At 46.1% G+C, this 19,328-nt stretch overlaps 1 protein-coding gene across 1 annotated transcript in view; it reads right to left on the reverse strand.

Annotated features, from left to right (window-relative positions):
* Positions 1 to 19,328, reverse strand: part of ZCWPW2 (zinc finger CW-type and PWWP domain containing 2) — a 109,852-nt gene that overhangs the window by 38,389 nt on the left and 52,135 nt on the right. Inside the window, exon 5 of the mRNA XM_075921989.2 lies at positions 17,644 to 17,705. Within this exon, the coding sequence (XP_075778104.1) occupies positions 17,644 to 17,705 (62 nt within the window). The remainder of the gene's footprint in view (positions 1 to 17,643; positions 17,706 to 19,328) is intronic.

Consider the following 19,328-nt stretch of genomic DNA (forward strand, 5'->3'; position numbering starts at 1 on the left):
GCTGCGCTATACGGGGTTCGAACCAGCGGGGATTTAAAAATGGCAGCTCCCCGCTTATGCAAATGAAGCCCGGGAAATTCAAATCCCGGGCTTCATTTGCAAGTGCGGTATGCCTACATTACCCCGCTAGTTCGAACTAGCGGGGTAGTGTAGACATACCCTAACTACTATTAAGATCTGCCTGACCTGATCTGTAAATGTGGCTTTAACTGAGGAGAGCCAGTGAGAAGCTATGATCAGTGGCAAAGGATGAGGGGAAAGGGATGCTGGATTTGACCCTTTTGCTTAGTCAGGAGATGAGGGACTATCGGGAGCTGCCAAGGTCTTATGGACATGTGGAACAGGTAAGTTTACCAGGACTGGCACAGCCACGCTGGAACAATGACTATTACTGATGCTGCCCCCGCTCTTATTTTTTTGACCATAGCTTGGTGAAGAAGAGGGATTGGCAGGAAGGCATATAGAAGGAGTGCATCCCAAGGTATTGTAAAGACGTCCCACAGAGAATGTGAGTTAATGTTCACACATGAACAATACCATGGACACTTCTCGTTCGCATTAGTTGCAAATGAATCGATCATTGGGAATCCCCAATGTGTGAATATCATGTGAAGTATGCTGTTGTCCATCTCCCATTCGTGGTTGGAAGTGAACAGGAAGTTGAGGGTGTCCACTGTAATATTGTCTTTGCCTGGAAGGTAAGAGGCATGTATGCAGACATTGTGATCTATGAACCATGACCATAGATGGGTCTCTTCCTTGCACAGGCAATAGGATCTGTCTCCAACCTGCCTGTTCATACAGTATGTTGTGGCTTGATTGTCTGTAAAAATCTGTACAGTGTTGCCCTGTATCTGTTGCAATTTCTGACATGCATATCGTACCACTCTGAGCTCCGAAATGTTGATGTGCAGGGAGCACTCGTGGGACTGCCATCAGCCCTGGACTCTGGGGGGGTCTGAGCGTGCTCCCCACTCCAGGAGGGAGGCATCCATCATGATTGTGATCGTTGGGGGACTTGTGAAGAAGGATACCCCAGCGCACATGTTTTTTTGATCCGCCCACTAACACAGTGAGTGTTTGATCATGTTTGGGACTGAAATCAGTTTGTTGATACTGGTATAACGGGGTCTGTACACCATTCTGAGCCATTGCTGCATTGTCCTCATGTGTAACCACTGATGTGGCCACCGCTGTGTGGCCTAGAAACTGAAGGCAAGTTCTTGTGGGAACTTGTGGGCTCATCTGTAGCACCTCAACAAGGTGTTTGATAGTTTGGAATCATTGGTGCAGGAGAGAGGCTGTTGCCTGAATGCAATAAAGAAACACTCCAATAAACTATAATCTGAGCTGGTTGGAGCTTGCATTTGGATAGGTTTATTTGCAGCCCCAGGGTCTGGAATAAGGACATGGCTTGGGAGACCGCCTCAAGGGCCTCTTGGCTCATGGCCTCTCTGATTAGACAGTCCCTCATTCATGGAGGTGGGTGGCCACCACTACAATAATTTTTTAGAAGACTCTTGGGGCTGTGGAGAGTCCAAAGGGTAGGACTGTGTATAGGAAGTGTGTGTTGCCCAGTACAAACCTCAGATAATTGCAGTGTCCTGGATGGATGGATGGATGGATGGATGGATGGATGGATGGATGGATGGATGGATGGATGGATGGATGAAAATAAGTGTCCTGGAGATCGAGAGTCGATAACCAGCCCCCTTCTTTTATGGCTGCTATTATGGTAGCTAAGGTCATCATCTTGAAGCATTGGCATTGTATGTGACAGTTGAGCCTCCTGAGATCGAGAATTGGTCTCCACCCTCCTGGTTTCTTTGCTGTGAGGAAATAATGGGAGTAGAAGCCTTTGCCCTGTGACATTGGGGTATAGGTTCTATGGCACCTAGGCGGAGAAGATGCTAGATCTCTTACAGTAGAACATTCTCATGAGATGGGTCCCTGAAAAGGGACAGGGATGATGGGTGGGTGGAAGGGATATCAGTAAAAGGAATGCAGTATCCATCCTTAAAGACATCTATCACCCACTAGGCAGTCGTGATAGAGGACTAATGGTGGAAGGAGGGTAGTAGATTGTGGCAGAATAGCAGATGGGTTTGGGGCTGTTCTAGATAAAGGGGAGCTATCAGACTCTTCACCTGACCTTCAAAAACATTTACCTTGAGGTCAAAGGCTAAGACGTGGCTGGTTGGTCAGAGGCCTGTCTGCTCCTGGTTTGTCGTTGTGTCCTCCAGTTGTCAAAATGCCTCAGATTGGTTGAAAGGGGAAGATTTGTATCTTTGGTTAAAATATCTGTTTTGTTTGTGCTTGGCTGCAAGTACATGTATCACAAGGGTTTTCAACGTTGTTCTGGAATCCTTGAGTGAATGGAGAGGCGCATCGGTAGTGTCAGTTAACAGCTTTGATCCTTGGAAGAGGAGATCTTTTACCGCGGCCTGCATTTCACAAGGAAACCCTGACATGTGGAGCCACGAGGACCTCCTCATCATGATGGCAGTAGCAATGCATTGTGAAGTTGTGTTGAATGCGTGGAGGACAGCCTGTAGGGCCGTGTGGGATATCAGCATTCCCTCGTTTATGCTGGCAGAAAATTGTTCATTTCTGCCATCTGATAAGCTGTCAATAAAGAGTGAGAGCTGTTCAAAGATGTGGTGGGTGTGTTTTTCCAGCATTGCTGTGTAATTGGCTGCATCCTTCGCTATCATGTTGGGGGATGGACGAGAAAACAGAAAATCTGCACCCTGTAAGGCCACGTAATATTTATGGTCAGATCTCTTGCAGACCGATGGGATTGTGAGTGGTGTCTGCCATATGATTTTGGGAGGATCCAAAAGTGCAGGGTCCACGGATAAGGCCAGTTTAGAGGTTGGTGAGGCGTGGAGTATGTTGGTCAATTTATGTTGGGTCTCAGGGAGGCAGACCAAGGAGACCTCAAGGACATCTGCAACTCACTTGCAGAGTTCTTGGAAAGAATGGAAGTCGTCTCCCGCCATAGGAGGTAGGGGCATGAGGGTGTCATCCAGAGAAGAGGAGGAAATATGGGTTCAGGATGGGGAGGAAGCAGATGATTTCTTGTCACTGAAAGCTATCTCCTCTTCCTCTTGGTAGAGCGATCTGTCAAGCAATGGCAGGGATGTTGCTCTAGAGGTAGGAGCAGTTGGAATGAGCTTTTGCACCCTTTGGGGGTGTTCAACTCGATATGGTGCCCACGGTGCCGTCCAAGGACTCCTTCTCATCATCATTCGACAATGGTGGTGCCAAGCCTGGAGTATCTGAGCATTAGAACCCAATTGATACAAAAATGACATCAGTGCTGAACTGAGGTGTTGTGGGCACCAAGGACACCCTGAGCTCCTCTGCCATGGTGAATGGGGCCAGTACCAGCGTATGTGGTGCCAACACATCTGGAATGGAACTATGGCTGCTATCGGTGGCACCAAGAGTACCAAGTGTGAGGGAGTCGGTGCCATTTGCTTGTGGCTCTTTGGTGCTGGGGCAGCATGGGTGCCGACGGTATTGTATGTAAATTTGTTTTTTTCAGTGCTTGCAGTGCCGTGGCTATAGACAGCTTGGTCTTGTCTTTCCTCAGTGCAGATGTGTGTGCCGATGGCCTTGCTTGGCTTAGCCAGATCCTTGAACCCTCATGAACCATTGGTTCTGCACAGGGAGGCCCCAGAACCCTGACCAGGGTTAGAGCAGAGGGCATGTTAGGTGTTTACTCCCGTTTTTTTGAAGGAGAGTCACCTTTACTCGAGGAGTGAAATCTCTTCCTAGTTTGGTCAGAGGAAGAGTCTCTTAAAGACAAGCTGGTGATGTTGCTCTTTCAGACATGGCCAGAAGTGACAGTTGGTGCAGGGGAAAGGAGTGCTCCAGGTCTGAAGCCAGTATCATCGTATTCTCCAATTAAAGGAGTTTCAGTTGAAGCTCCCATGCCTTCCTTGTGCGAGCTATCAGCTATTTGCAATGCTGGCACTGTGCGATAGCGTGTGCCTGGCTGAGGCAGTGCATACATGGTCAGAGATGGGGATAGAGAGCCTACAGGAAAGGCAGCATTTGAATCCCTGGGAACCAGGCATTCCAGGTAGAGTAGAACTATTAGGCCAAAATTAGCACAGTCCAACAGGAAACTTTTTTTTCCAATAAAGAAAAAACTAATTCTAACTAAGAGGAAGTTACTCACCCTGTGCAGTAACGATGGTTCTTCGAGATGTGTGTCCCCATGGGTGCTCCACTGTTGGCGTTGGGCTTGTCCCAGTGCCACAGATCGGACATCTTTTAGCAGTTGTCTGCCAAACCGCACATACGCGTTGGTTGTCTCACAGCTTTTTGCGCCATTTCTGGTTGTGTGGTCCGGCTCCCACCAGTTCCTCCTTATCGAGGTCTGAGAAACATAATCAGAGACTCCAAAGAGGGGAGGGGGGCGGGTCATGGAGCACCCATGGGGACACACATCTCAAAGAACCATCATTACTACACAGGGTGATTAACTTCCTCTTCTTCTTCGAGTAGTGTCCCCATGGGTGCTCCACTGTTGGTGATTCCACAGCAGTAGCCTGTAAAAAGGAGGCAGGGTTTCGAGTCAATGTGTTGCTGCTGTTGAAAGGACCGCAGAGGCAACTGCTGCGTCAGTCACAAAAATGTTAGAAAGTGAGTAGTGTTTTGCAAATGTAAAGTCCAAGGACCACGTGGCAGCACGGCAAATATCCTTAAGAGGGACTCCCTTGAGGAAAGCAGTGGAGGACACAATTACCCTGGTAGAATGGGCCCTGATAGTATGTGGAAGGATTTTGTTTCATAATACATAGCACCACATTATGCAGGAGATGATGATCTTCGATATACGTTGTGTTGATAATGGGAGACCTTTGGAATGCTCAGCTATGGAGAAAAGTAGACACCGAGACTTCCAGAAGGCCCGAGTTCTTTCGATGTAAAAGGCCATTGATCGACGGACATCAATGGCCGAGGTTCAGGCCTCTTCTTTTATTGCCCCCCCTTGCTTGGGTGTGGTTTGCAGGGGAGGAGGAAGGGACCCAGGTCCGCCCACTCCTCTGGGTCCTGGCCCAGGGACCCCATACTTAGCAGTTACCTGCCAAGTTTCAAAGTCCATAATTGCAGTCATGTCCTTGGGCCACATCCCTAGTATGCCGTTTCATCCAGCCCTTCTCTAGGACCTTGTTGCTGAATTCGCCTTGTCCGGGGTTCTGTCATTGGCTAGCCTTTGGCTGCAGGATCTAGCACGACTCCAACTCGGAGCTGTCCAAGGTTCTGGTGTTCCCCAGTCAGCCCAGAAGTCTACCAGGGTTGAGCTCCAGGAAGGAACTGACAGGCCTTACCTAGCAGCTTTTTATATAGCAGCCTGCTGCATCCTGATTGGCTGTTGAGAAGGCTGCACCTCCACCCTGCTTGAAGGACCTCTCCACTGCTCCTGCTGCTGGCCAGGGTGCTGAAAGGCCTCCAGCAGGTATTGTCCACCTCATCACAATTATAAAATGTTAGCAAAATAAATTAAGTTTTTTAGCATATCTACATCCAGCAGGCCACAACTATAAATTGTTTTCTCTATTCTGTCGAAATGGAAGAGAGATCAGATCTGTTATTCTGCAAGGTCTGTCTCACTTGAAGAGGAAAGTGTGAGCTGAGGTATGAATTGAAAAGGATGGAGTAGGATTTTTCTTCTGTAATTGAGAGGTAGGGCTGCAGTTTTTATATCTGTTTTTTCAATATATGCTAAATTCATAGATTTTTAAGCCCAGACCATCTAGTATGACTTCTTGTACAATACAAACCACAGAATCTCACACAACATACTTCTGCATCAAGCCCAGAACTTCTGTTTGAGTTTTAGCATATCTTTGAGAAAGATAATAACTCCTGAGTTATAGATTTAAAGTAATATAAAATCTAGCACATCTCCCAATAATTTTCCAATGGTTAATTAGCCTCCTGGTTAAAAATGTGCATCTTACTTCTCATCTGGATTTCTTTAATTTTACTTTCTAACCACTGAACTGTGTTATGACCAAAGGGTGTGTCTACACTGCAGTGGTTTTCCAGAATAACACGCTACTATTCCCGAAAAATAATACTAGCGTCCACAGAGCAATTGTGTTATTTCTAAAAAAGGCTGAAATAATGGATGGCTTCTTCTGACAGCAGTAGTAAAGAATAAAATTGTCAGATACATAGAGGAACATAATTTGTTGGGGGAAAGTCAACATGATTTCTGTAAAGGGAAATCATGCCTTACTAATATTCCGTTACAAAGGGTAGAAATAAATGGTAATTTTTCAGAGTGGAGAGAGGTAACTAGTGGGGTCCCCCAAGGATCTGTCATAGGACCAATCCTATTCAACTTATTTATAAATGATCTAGAGAAAGGAGTAAACAGTGAGGTGGCAAAATTTTCAGATGATGCTAAACTGCTCAAGATAGTTAAGACCAAAGCAGACAGTGAAGAGCCTCAAAAAGATCTCATAATACTAAGTGATTGGGCACAAAATAGCAAAGTATTGATACATGTAAAGTAATGCACATTGGAAAAAATAATCCCAACTATATATACAATAGGATGGAGACTAATTTAGCTACAACTACTCAAGAGAGAGATCTTGGAGTCATTATGGATAGTTCTCTGAAAACATCCACTCAGTGTGCAGCAGCAATCAAAAAAAGCAAATAGAATGTTAGGAATCATTAAAAAAAAGGAATAGTGAATAAGACAAAGAATATCTTATTGTCTCTATATAAAACTATGGTATGCCCACATCATGAATACTGTGTACTGATGTAACAAAATACAGGACTATGTAGCACTTTAAAGACTAACAAGATGGTTTATTAGGTGATGAGCTTTCGTGGGCCAGACCCACTTCCTCAGATCAAATAGTGGAAGAAAATTGTCACAACCATAAAGACCAAAGGATACAATTTAAAAAAATGAACACATATGAAAAGGACAAATCAAATTTCAGAACAGAAGGAGGATGGGGGGGAGATAAATGTCTGTGAGCTAATGATATTAGACGTCCCATCATCTCTAGTACTTTAAAGTGCTACATAGTCCTGTATTTTGTTTCAGCTATACCAGACTAACACGGCTACATTTCTATCACTGTGTACAGATATGATTGCCTCATCTCAAAAAAGATATCTTGATCTTGGAAAAGGTTCAGAAAAGGACAACAAAATGATTAGGGGTTTGGAACGAGTCCCATATGAAGAGAGATTAAGAAGACTTGGACTTTTTCAGCTATAAAGAGGAGATTAAGGGGGATATGATAGTGCTCTATAAAATCATGACTGGAAAAGTTATTTACTTATTCCCACAATATAAGAACTAGGAGTCATCAAATGAAATTAATAAGCAGCAGATTTAAAACAAACAAAAGGAAGGGAAGGTTATTCACCTTATGCAGTAACTGAAGTTCTTCGAGATGTGTCCCCGTGGGTGCTCCACTTAGTTATGTCAGCACTGCTGTGTACACGGGAAGGAGATCTTTGCTAGCAGTCCCTCAACCACCCGTTCGTGCTGCACTATTGCACAATCGCCCTGATTGACAGTTAGACATGCGCCAGCAGCTGTTCCCCCCATTCCTTCTCTACGCTGGAGTTAGTGTTAGTCTGAAGCAGAGAGGAGGAGGCTGGGTATGGAGCATCCACGGGGACATCTCGAAGAACTCCAGTTAATGCATAAGGCTAGTAACCTTCCATTCTTCTTCGAGGGTACATCTAGATTACATCCCTCTTTTGACAGAGGGATGCAAATTAGGCACTTGGAAACTGCAAATGAAGCTGGGATTTGAATTTCCCGCACTTCATTTGCATAATCACATAATGACACTATTTGGAAAAAGCACTATTTCGAAACCTGAGGTTTACAAGATTTTTCAAAAAAGCCTTCCCTTTTCAAAAGAACCGCATCTAGACTGCAGTTTACTTTTGAAACAGCGCTTTTTCGAAAGAACGCCATTACACAATTATGCAAATGAAGCATGGGAAATTCAAATCCCAGCTTCATTTGCAATTTCGAAGTGCCTAATTTACATCCCTCTGTCGAAAGAGGGACGTAATCTAGACACAGCCTGAGGGTCCCCATGGGTGCTCCACTTAGGTGACTATGCAGCAGTGTTCCTGCTGGGTGGTGGGTGCTCCGTGTTGCAGGACAGGAAGTTGGATAGGACCGAATGTCCAAATCAAGTGCCTGAGTCCTGAATAGTCTGAATAGCGTAATGTTGCTCAAAAGTATTGTCCTAGGCCCATGTTGCTATCCTGCAGATAATGTCTATGGGTAGGCTGTTAAGGAAAGCAGTCATGATAGATACTGCTTTCGTGGAACGTGCCCGTATAACTGTCAGTGGCTGTCTGTTTCTCTGGGAGTAAGCCAACTGTATGCATGTAGAAAGCCATTTGGATATTCGCTGTTTGGAGACAGGTTGACCTCTGGACCTGTCCACACAAGACATGATTAGTCTGGGTGTTCTTCTGAAGCCTTTTGTGCATCTAGGTAAAAGGCTAATGCCCAGCATACATCCAGCATATGCAGTGCTGCCTGGTTGCTGTCCTCATGTGATTTCAGGAAGAACACAGATAGGTATATCAGTTCATTACAATGGAATGAGGTATCTTGGGGAGGAATTTCGGGTGGGTTCTAAGGACAACCTTGTCCTTGTGGAATATAGTGTACAGTGGGTCTGCCGTGAGTGCTGCTTTCTCTCCCACTCTCCTGACTGATGTTATCGCAACAAGAAAGGCTACTTTCATCCCTGCAAAGGGATATGGAATCTGTATACACTGTGTAGAGATCAAGTGCCATCATGGGACCTGAACCTCATGCTCAAAAGGCCATCTCATGAGTGAGTCCAGCATGAGGTTCAGGTCCCATGATGGCACTGGATCTCGACACAGTGGATATAGATTTGCAGAATCTATCCCTTTGCAGAATCTCTTAACACACAGATGGGAAAAATGGAATACCCTTGTATGGGTGGGTGAATCGCTGATATAGTTGCTAAGTGTACGTTGATGGAACTAATTGATAGTCCTGTGTTCTGCAGGTGAAGGATATATTCTAGTACATCTGAAATCCCCACCTTGTGTGGATCCTGTGCTCAAACTGAATTTCAGGCTGCAAATCTGGCCCATTTCTGCAGGTAAGTTCGTCTCGTAGTGGGTCTCCTGGAATTAATTAGGATGTCTCTGACCATTTGAGACAGGGTTAGCTCTTTGTATGAGAACCAACAAGCATCCACCCTCACAGGTTTAGTGTATACAGCCTGGGGTGCAGTATACGCCTCCAGACCTTAGTCAAGAGAGCTCGTACTGGGGAAAACTTGTACGGCTCCTGCTTGCTGAGTTGGAGTATGGTAGGGTACCAAATTTATCTTGACCAATTGGGGGCTACGAGTATGACCCGTGATGCCTCCTGTTTGACCTTTATTACAGTTTGATGTATTATAGGCATAGGTGGAAATGAATACGCCAGTGGGAAGTCCCAGTGTATTGGAAACGCATCTCCGAGAGATCATGATCCAATGCCCACCCTGGAATAATATCAATATCAGGGGCACTTGGAATTGATTTGCATTGTAAACAAGTTTACAGCTGGGTATCCCCATCTCCTGAAGAGGTTTTTTATGATAGATTTGTTGATCTCCCATTCTTGGTTCTGTGGGAATTGTCTGCTGAGAGCATCCGCTAGTACATTGTCCTTGCCCAGCAAATACATAGTGGTAGGTGTGACGCTGTATATAATACACCATTGTCATAGTTTCATTGCTTCAGCACATAGACTGTGAGACCTCGCTCCTCCCCCCCTCGTCTGTTTATGTAATATATTGTTGCGACATTATCCAACAATATCCTTATGGTTTTGTTTTGGATCTGTGAAAATAGTTGGGAGCATACCCTCCTCACTGCTCTGAGCTCCAGCACATTGATGTGAAGCCGGGACTCTTCACATGTCCATTGTCCCTGTAATATGATATTCCACAGATAGGCACACCCCCAGCAGGGATGTGTCTGTCGTGATAGTGAGGGATGGCATTGGCTTCTGAAATGTAAGTCCTATACAGACATTGTTTAAGTCTGTCCACCAATCTAGGATGGCTTTGACCCAGCTGGGAGCATCTTGTGGAGTGGGTGGCTGGGGTGGTACACGAAGTATAGCTATGCCTGAAATGGCCTCATATGTAGCTGGACATTCGGGACCACAAACATGGATGCTGACATGTGTCCAAGTATTTGCAGGCATGTACGTGCCCTGGTATATGCACCACGCTGTAAGGACATGATCAAGTCGCGCATTCTTGACCATCTGTGGTTGGCAGTGAGACTATGCCCTGAGTGTAGTCCAACTGTACCCCTATAAACTCCAGCATCTCGGTAGGAGTGAAGGTGCACTTCTCCAAATTCAGTAGAAGACCGAGCATGTTGAATAACGGTCTTGCTGACTCCAGTGATTATTCCATGTCGCCATAGGTGGCCACCATGATCAGACAATTATCGAGATATGGAAATATATTTGTTTTCTTCACAGGTGTGCAGCTATCACAGACAGAACATTGGGAAAAACTCTGGGGGCCATGGACAACCCGAAGGGGAGCACCCTGTAGTGATAGCGTAAGTCATTGATGATGAGCGTGAGGAATCATCTGTGACCCAGGTGAATAGATACTTGAAAATATGTGTCCTTGAGGTCAAGGATAGCTAGTCATGCTCCTTTCTCTAAGGCAGGAATGATCTTTGCCAGCGTGACCATCTTGAACTATTGATACTTGACAAACTGGTTGAGTGCATGTATGTCCAGGATGAGCCTCCACACACACACACCCCTTGATAGTTAGAAAGTATCAGGAATAAAATCCTCTTCCTGTGTAGCGGCTGGGTACCTCCTCTATTGGGCCTAGTTCTAGGAGACACTGTGCTTCATCCAGGAGGACCAAAGCGTGAGAGAAGTCCCTGAAGAGGGGCAGGGAAGTGTGTGTGTGTGGGGGGGGGGGGGGTAATTTGCTGGAACTGCTGTGAATGGTATGCAGTATCCAGTTTGTATTATTTCTAGAACCCATTGGTCCAAGGTGATGGTTTTCCATGCCGGATAGAATGCAGCGAGTCTGTTTCCAAGTATTTGTTTGCTTGGTTGTATCTGTCCTGGGGAATCAGGGGCTTTTGTACCCTCAACCAACTCCTCAAATTTGCTGATGTGAGGTGGATGCCTGGGTCGATGATTGCTCATTTGACTGTCTTCATCAAGTTCATCTCATATGCCTTTTGTTCTCGTAGGGTCTGTACTGTTGTGTATACCCTGATGTTCTGAACCTCTGGTTATATTGTTTGTATTGTTTCCTCTTGGCTCCACACAGTTGTATCCCTAGTGTGCTGAGTGATGCCCTGGAGTCCTTCAACATGTGAAAAGCTGAGTTCATTGCCTTTGCAAAGAGCTTCTCACTCTTGAATGGGAGTTCCTCAATGTTCAATTGAACCTCCCTGAGGAACCCCAACAGCTGCAGCCACGACATCCATCTCAGGACTACTGCGGATGCCACTGACCTGGCTGCTGTGTCTGCTGCATCCAATGCAGCCTGTAGAGCTGTTCAGGAAATCAATGAGCCTTCTCTGATATTTGATTTGAACTTCTCCCTCACATCCTCTGGTATATGTTGAATAAAGGAAATGAATGATTCAAATGTGTTGTGCGAGTATTTTGCTAGTAGAGCCACATAATTCTCAATTTGCAGCTGTAGGAAACCTGAGGAATAGGCTTTCTTCCCCATAGGCCGTGTCCAGACTCAGGGGTTTTTTCGGGAAAAGTAGCCTTTTCCCGAAAAAACTTCCCCTGCGTCCAGACTCAAGCCGCGTTCTTTCGAAATTATTTCGAAAGAACGCGGCTTTTCTTTCGATGGCGGTAAACCTCAATTTACGAGGAAGAACGCCTTCTTTCGAAAGTTCCTCTTTCGAAAGAAGGTGTTCTTCAATGTAAAGAGGCCGTCTTCGAAAGAGAGCATCCAGACTCGCTGGGTGCTCTCTTTCGAAAAAGCGGATTTCTCTTTCGAAAGAAGCCTGCAGTCTAGACATAGCCATAGTGTCCAGCCTTTTTGTCTCTTTATTGTGACTTGGGTGTTCTGGGGTACTGTTGTTGCTTCACCCTCTGGCTGGCTGCTTTGACCACTAATGAATTAGGGGAAGAGAGAAGAGGAATTTGACCCCAGTGGGAGCAACGTAATATTTCTTATCTAGTTTTGTTGATATTGGAGGAACCGATGCCGGAGTTTTCTGGATTAACTTAGCTGGATCCATCAGGGTATGTCTACACTACAAAGTTAATTGGAACTAACAGCCGTTAGTTCGAATTTACTTTCATAGGCGCTACACATGCAAACCGCTAGTTCGAACTTAATTCGAACTAGCGGAGCGCTTAATTCGAAATAGGGAAACCTCATTCTATGAGGACTAACGTCTAGTTCGATTAAGTAGTTCGAATTAAGGGCTGTGTAGCCACTTAATTCGAACTAGTGGGAGGCTAGCCCTTCCCAGCTTGCCCTGGTGGCCACTCTGGGCACAACCAGAGAAATTCTTCTGCCCCCCTCCCAGCCCCGGAGCCCTTAAAGGGGCACGGTCTGGCTACGGTGCCTGTTCCAGGTGCAAGCCTGCCAGCACCCAGCCAGCAGACCCTAAACCTGGCACGGCACGAGCCAGCCACCTGCTGCCACCCAGCCCTCCGCCTCTTCCCGGGATCAGGCTGGCGGCTCCCAGGAGCCTGCCCGGGGCCGCAAGAGGCGGGCGCCCTCCTGGTCTAGTGCGGAGATCGTGGACCTCATCCAGGTTTGGGGGAAGGCCTCCAATGTCCACAGCCTCCGCACTAGGCACAGGAAAGTGGCCGTCTAGGGCAGGAGAGCTGGCAGCCTGGCCACCAAAGGAGCAGGTTTGCATGAGAATCAAGGTGGTCCAGTGAGCCCCCTGACCCTGAGCCCTGAGCTTAGAACTTAAGTATATAAGAACGGCCGTACTGGGTCAGACCAAAGGTCCATCTAGCCCAGTAGCGTGTCTGCCGACAGCGGCCAATATCAGCTACCCAGGAGGGGATGGACTGAAGACAATGACCAAGCCATTTGTCTCGTGCCATCCCTCTCCAGCCTTCCACAAACAGGCCAGGGACACCGTTCCTACCCCTTGGCTAATAGCACTCCATGGACCCAGCCTCCATGACTTTAACTAACGTCTCTTTAAACTCTGTTATAGTTCTTCACAGCCTCCTGTGGCAAGGAGTTCCACAGGTTGACTATTTGCTTTGTGAAGAAGAACTTTCGCTTATTAGTTTGAAGCCTTCTACCTATTCATTTCATTTGGTGTCCTCTAGTCCTTCTATTATGGGAGCTAATGAAGAACTTTTCTTTATTCACCCTCTCCACACCACTCATGATTTTATAGACCTCTATCATATCCCCACTCAGTCTCCTCTTTTCCAAACTGAAAAGTCCCAGTCACTTTAGCCTCTCCTCATATGGGACCTGTTCCAACCCCCTGATCATCTTAGTTGCCCTTTTCAGAACCCGTTCCAAGGCCAAAATATCTTTTCTGGGGTGAGGAGATCACATCTGTACACAGTATTGAAGATGTGGGTGTACCATAGTTTTATACTTCCCCTCTTCCTTCTTCCCCGGCTTCCTCCTTCCAGCTCCCTCCTCCCAGGTTTCCCCCTCCCCTCTCCCACCCTCTCTCTTCCCCTCTCTCACCTCCTTTTCTCAGTCTTCCCAGAGGTTAATCCCCCTCACCACTCCCAGTTTTGTTAAATAAAGAGAGTTTCTATTTTTGAACACACGTGTCCTTTATTTTTTACATCAGGAAGGGGGGCTAGGGACGGGTAAGTGGAAGGAGGTGAGGGAGAAATGGGGCACAAGCCCCCGATGGGGAGGACTGAGGTGGCTCTGCGGGCTCCTTGGGTGGAAGCTCTCCTGCAGGGTCTCCTGGATCCTGATAGCCCCCCAATTGACACACCCCCCGGATGGCAGCCTGCGGCAAGTGCAGCCGGGCTGATGGCCGAGTGCTGTGATGTGCCAAGTGTGGGCACTCAGGGCACTCCAAGACAGGACTGCTTAGCTGTCCCTCATCGAGGTAGACAAACAAGCGGGGAACCCTGAGAACTGTCTGTCCCGGGTGGGAGTCGGGTTCCTTTAAGCACAGCCCTCGGCTAGCCTGAGACAGCAGCTCCACACTTTAAGTCCTAACCTGATGCCCTGCTGGCACTGCTTCTGGCCATCCTTAACTTTGGTTCAGGGTCCACTCAGTGTGGACATGCTATTCTGAATTAGCAAAACACTAATTCAAATTAGTTTTTAGGTCTAGATGAACTAGTTCGAATTAGCTTAGTTAGAATTAACTAATTCGAATTAAGTTAGTTCGAATTAGTGCTTTAGTGTAGACATATCCTCAGTGCTTTGTACAATGGTAAAGCAAGCCTGGTACATTGAGGTAAGATGAGTATGCTCGTGAGTTCGTGTTTGGTCTCTGTTACATCAGAGAGTTTTATGGCAAGTGTGTCTGCTACACTTCTAAAGAAATCTTCGAATGTTCTGAAGTCATCCCCTCTGATTGATGACACGGGGAGACTGTGTTTCTCCGTCATGCAATAGGAATTATTGGGCGGAATAGAGGAAGCCTGAGTTGCATGCTCCATAGATGACTCGCTGTCATGGTCAGTTTGGTCCCAGTCAGCTCATCTTTGGATATTCGTATGAACTGATTGTGCCCCAGGGACCTGCATAGTGTGTTGAAACTGTTGGGTACGGTAAGGCACCCAAGGGTCCCAATGGGGGGGGCATCGGTGGAGGCATCCACTGTGCCAACTGCCACTTCTCCATTTGCTGTTGTTGTGGTTCTGCATACAGAACCACTGTTGCTGGTCCATTGACTGCTCTTCCTTGTCATCACTAAATCTGGAGGATGTTTGTGAGGCTGGTGTTGAGGAGAACAGGGAACCACTAGCCCATGGGGTGCCATCGGTACAAAATAGTAGTGAGCATGGTACCGATCTTACTGCGAGGTCTGCCTCTGTCAAGAATCTCAGTACCAGAGTATGCAGAGGCATTGCCATATAGTTCCATACAGCTGCCTGCATCGGTACCTGTGAGGGGGTCACTCACCACCGTAGCGGGGGTCCGTCGTCTGTCCCCGGAATCAGTCCATTCCGCCCGCACGGGCCTCCGCTCACGTGGGGTTCCCCCTCTGGAATCCTCCGGTCACGTCGTTCTCTTCCCCACACTGCCCTCCGGGGGATTGGTGTCTCTCCGGCAGGCCTTACTTCAGGCCTAGCAAGCTGGCCGTTTGTCTGTCCGAGCGCCCCCTGGCCCAGCCTTGACTCTCTAGCCCTGCCCTAGCTCCAGGGAGCGTCCTGCTCCCCCGGCAGCCAGGCTCACACTCCCTTCTCTGAAGCAGCCCTTCCCTTTTATGGCTCCCAGCTGGGCCTTAATTGGCCAACGCCGCCCAGCTGGGCTGAACTCCCCGGCCCTGCTCCAGGCTGGGGTTTGACTCTTAAAGGGCCAGTACAGGGCAGCTGCTCTGTTACAGTACCGTTGGAGCTTTGAAGTGCGTCAGTATTGGTGGTACAAGCGTTTGTTCAATTCCACTGCTCTGCAGCTTACCGGCTTGCTTGCTCCTCTGTGGTACCATGTCTCCCACTGGTACTGCATTACTGTATGGAGAGCCTGAAGTGTGGCCAGCAACTCCATGCTTCATATTAGGGTCATGGCTTTTCTTTAAGCCAGATCCCTTTATCCCACTTTTGGGAGCCCTGCCTGGTGGCATTCTTATCAGTCTCCTTTGACTTTTTGTTTGCTAGAGGCTGAGGCTCAGCGGGGGATCAGGAGTGTATTGCGCTTCACTTCGGGTCCTGCTCTTTAGCACATCCCTGTGAGGGAGTGCTCCTTCTGCCCTCCTCCCCAAGGGTATGTCTACACTACCCCGCTAGTTCGAGCTAGTGGGGTAATGTAGGCATACCGCAATTGCAAATGAAGCCCGGGATTTGAATTTCCCGGGCTTCATTTGCATAAGCCGGGCGCCGCCATTTTTAAATCCCGGCTGGTTCGAACCCCGTGCCGCGCGGCTACACGTGGCACGAACTAGGTAGTTCGAACTAGGCTTCCTAGTTCCTATAGAACTAACTATACTACAAGGAGAGAGGCTAACTGGGAGGGAACTAATACTTGAAAAGCTTCAAAATCTCCTCAAGTTAAAAACGACTGCGTTCCAACTCCGTCCGCGGCCGTGGACGGGTTAGGAGGAACTGGCGATAGACTGTGCTGCGCAGAAAAAGGGCGCGAACGGCGCAAGGCAGCCTCTGCGCATTCGCAGTCCACCGGGGGCTACTGCTGGCTAAAACTCTCTGGATTGCAGCGTCAGGACGAGCCCAACACCTGTAGTAGAGCACCCACACGGACACTACTCGAAGAAGAATCTTGGGTTTTCGTAGCATTTAACTGGTTAACCAACTAAAGTGGTATCCTAGACTGGGGACTGTTCCAGCCTGGCTAGAGCAGCCCCCCGCCATCCACAGGTTCCCACCCCAACCTCAATGGGGCTTGGTCTGTCACCAGCTACCCAGCTCCCATACCCTGCTGGAGCAGCACCTGCCGAAGGGCACCCAGGCTCCTCACAGACAGAGGTTGCTCTGTGGGAACAGCTGCTGCATATGAGGTGCCTGGACTCTATGCTTTCACATTGGTAGTTATAAAGAGGATGGTGATCTATTTTTCTCCATGTCCCCAGAAGGTAGTACAAGAAGTAACAGACTTAACCTGCAGCAAGGAAGTTTGGTTTAGGTTAGATACTTGAAAGATTTTCCTAACAATAAAGGTAGCTAACCCTAGAACAGGCTTCCATGTGAAGTTGTACAATCCTCATAACTGGAGGTTTTTAAGAACAGGTTGGATGGACATGTATCAGGGATGGTCTAAGGTTACTTGATCCTGCCTCAGAACAGGGGCCTGGACTAGATGACCTCTTGAGATCCCTTCCACCCCTACATTTCTATGATCTGATGAAACCTATAAAACAGAAGTAAAAATGCCAACCAGAAGCTTTGATTTCATATTATGGGTACTAAAACATATAACTGAAATCATACTACAATTATTTTTAATAAACACTTGCATAGACATGTAAAATGGGGGTGCTGCAGCACGCGCACACACACACACCCTCCATGGTATAATATAAGTTCCTGTCTGCCAGCCCTGACCCTAGGATCCCAGCCCCAGCTTTGGCCCCCTTATCACTGTCTAGGTCCCCTCTTCTGGAGATGCAACACTACTTCTGGTCTTTCAGCATCCCTACTACTAAAAATACTCCAGCACCACTGTTCACTTGTAGACTACTTGATAATAAACCACCTGAATCATTGCAGTAGTGTTTGGGTTGTAAATAATAATTTTAATACTCTTATAAAAAAAAGTAATGGTGTGACTGAACTCTGGCAAGAAGAATCCAAGTACATGAAAATTTGAGAGCCAAAAAATAGTTGACAGTGACTAAAGTGATATAGTATTTAAAAAACTAGTTCGAAAATTATTTTTGCATATGTTTTCAATCAAAAAGGAAATGGGAACCAATCATTTAAGCATGTATTTTAAAATATAGTCTTACTCTTCTCTTGGATACCACCATATTATTACAGGCTTCTGTTTTGTCTTCTAAAAACCCTGTCCCTGAAAAACATTGCAAAATCAATAAAAACACTCATTATTATTCTTGGCAGGTAGAGTATAAATTATTGTAATAGTGGTTTGTTTTCATCATTAAAATATACAATGGTATAGTCAATTGATTTAGTAGGTTACAGTAATGTTACAATAATCAAAGAGTTTGTATGACTCTGACTTTCACAACAGAGGTCCTCTTGTGGGTACAATTTCTAACTACAAATAAAAGTTGGGCTCTTCACACTGTGTTACTAGAAAAATATTTACTACAGCAAAATAAACTATACATATGAAGGTAGAAACAAAGATGGATTCTTCTTGAATAAGTTTACGAACCAAGTTGTGAAACTGTTCTCGAAGGTATACTGCATTATAAAACTGCCATTTTAAAATTTTCTTTTTAACAAGCAATGCATTAACTTTAACTATAACTTCTACAGTTTCTTAATAGATTATTCAAATATCATCTTTTTAGGATATCTATATGCAATCTGATATAGATATTAAGCTTTCATTATGAGCACTGTATGTTTCTCTTCCCTAAAACAAGTATTCATTATTTAAACATTCCATCTCAGATGTGATCACAGTCAGACTTCTAAATGTAAAAGGTGGGCCAAAAAGTAATGTAACGTCCTGCCATGTAATGCACAATAGGTATATTACTTATATATCTATAGTGTATTCACTTGAGTTGTTGCCTATACACTCAATTTTGAGTCTGAGGAACAGAACAGCATAACTGAATATTTTTTTTTAATTTATTTATAAAAGGCTGCATATGCTTCTCTACAATCTAAGGAATATTATTTACAAAGTATATAAGAACTTTAACCTTTCCATAATAGATTTCACTAGTGAAAATATGCCCAGTATAAAACAGTAACAGTCCAGACATTTTTGTTTACAAATGTGTTTACAAAGTCTGTAGCTTGCAGTTTATTTTTAAACTACTTAACCATAACAGGCCAAATGTCTTTTTCTTTTACTTTCCAGCTTTCATAGCCTCCTATCAGAAGAACTGATAGTTTTAACAAAGTATGCCTTTTCTATCTGTTACAGCTAAGTCTATCTTCATTGGGTATCAGCAAAACACAGACAACTCACTGTTCAGACAAGTAAGTAGGCCAACCATAGAGAGCGCTGAACACATTCTCCTTGATCCAGAGACCCAGCAGATTTTGGTCTACCTGGGCCCATGTTTTCATCTATTTTGCAACAAGCAAAGATGGGTGTCTAGAAGCATCTCAAAGCAGAGTTCCAAAACTAAATAAGATAGGGGCATGTCTACACAAGGAAATTATTTTGCAATCCCCTTCTGGCAGAAGGAGACCAGTTCAGATTGGTGGGACCACATCATCCTGCAGTGATGGGACGACCAGCAGTGGCTGCAGAACTTCCGCATGCAGAAGTCCACCTTCCTTGACCTGTACAAGTGGCTCACCCCTTCCCTCAGGTGACAGGACACCTGCATGCTCCCTGCCATCCCCATGAATTAACGCCTTGCCAATACACTCTAGAAGTTCTCCATGCCAGAAAGCTACCACTCTGTCAGGAACCAGTTTGATGTGGGGAAATCCACAGTCGGAGCCATGTTCATACAAGTAGCGAAGGCCAACAGCAGGAAGG

The sequence above is a fragment of the Pelodiscus sinensis genome, chromosome 2, assembly GCF_052426305.1.
Source record: "Pelodiscus sinensis isolate ZL-2025 chromosome 2, ASM5242630v1, whole genome shotgun sequence".
Lineage (NCBI taxonomy): Eukaryota > Metazoa > Chordata > Testudines > Trionychidae > Pelodiscus > Pelodiscus sinensis.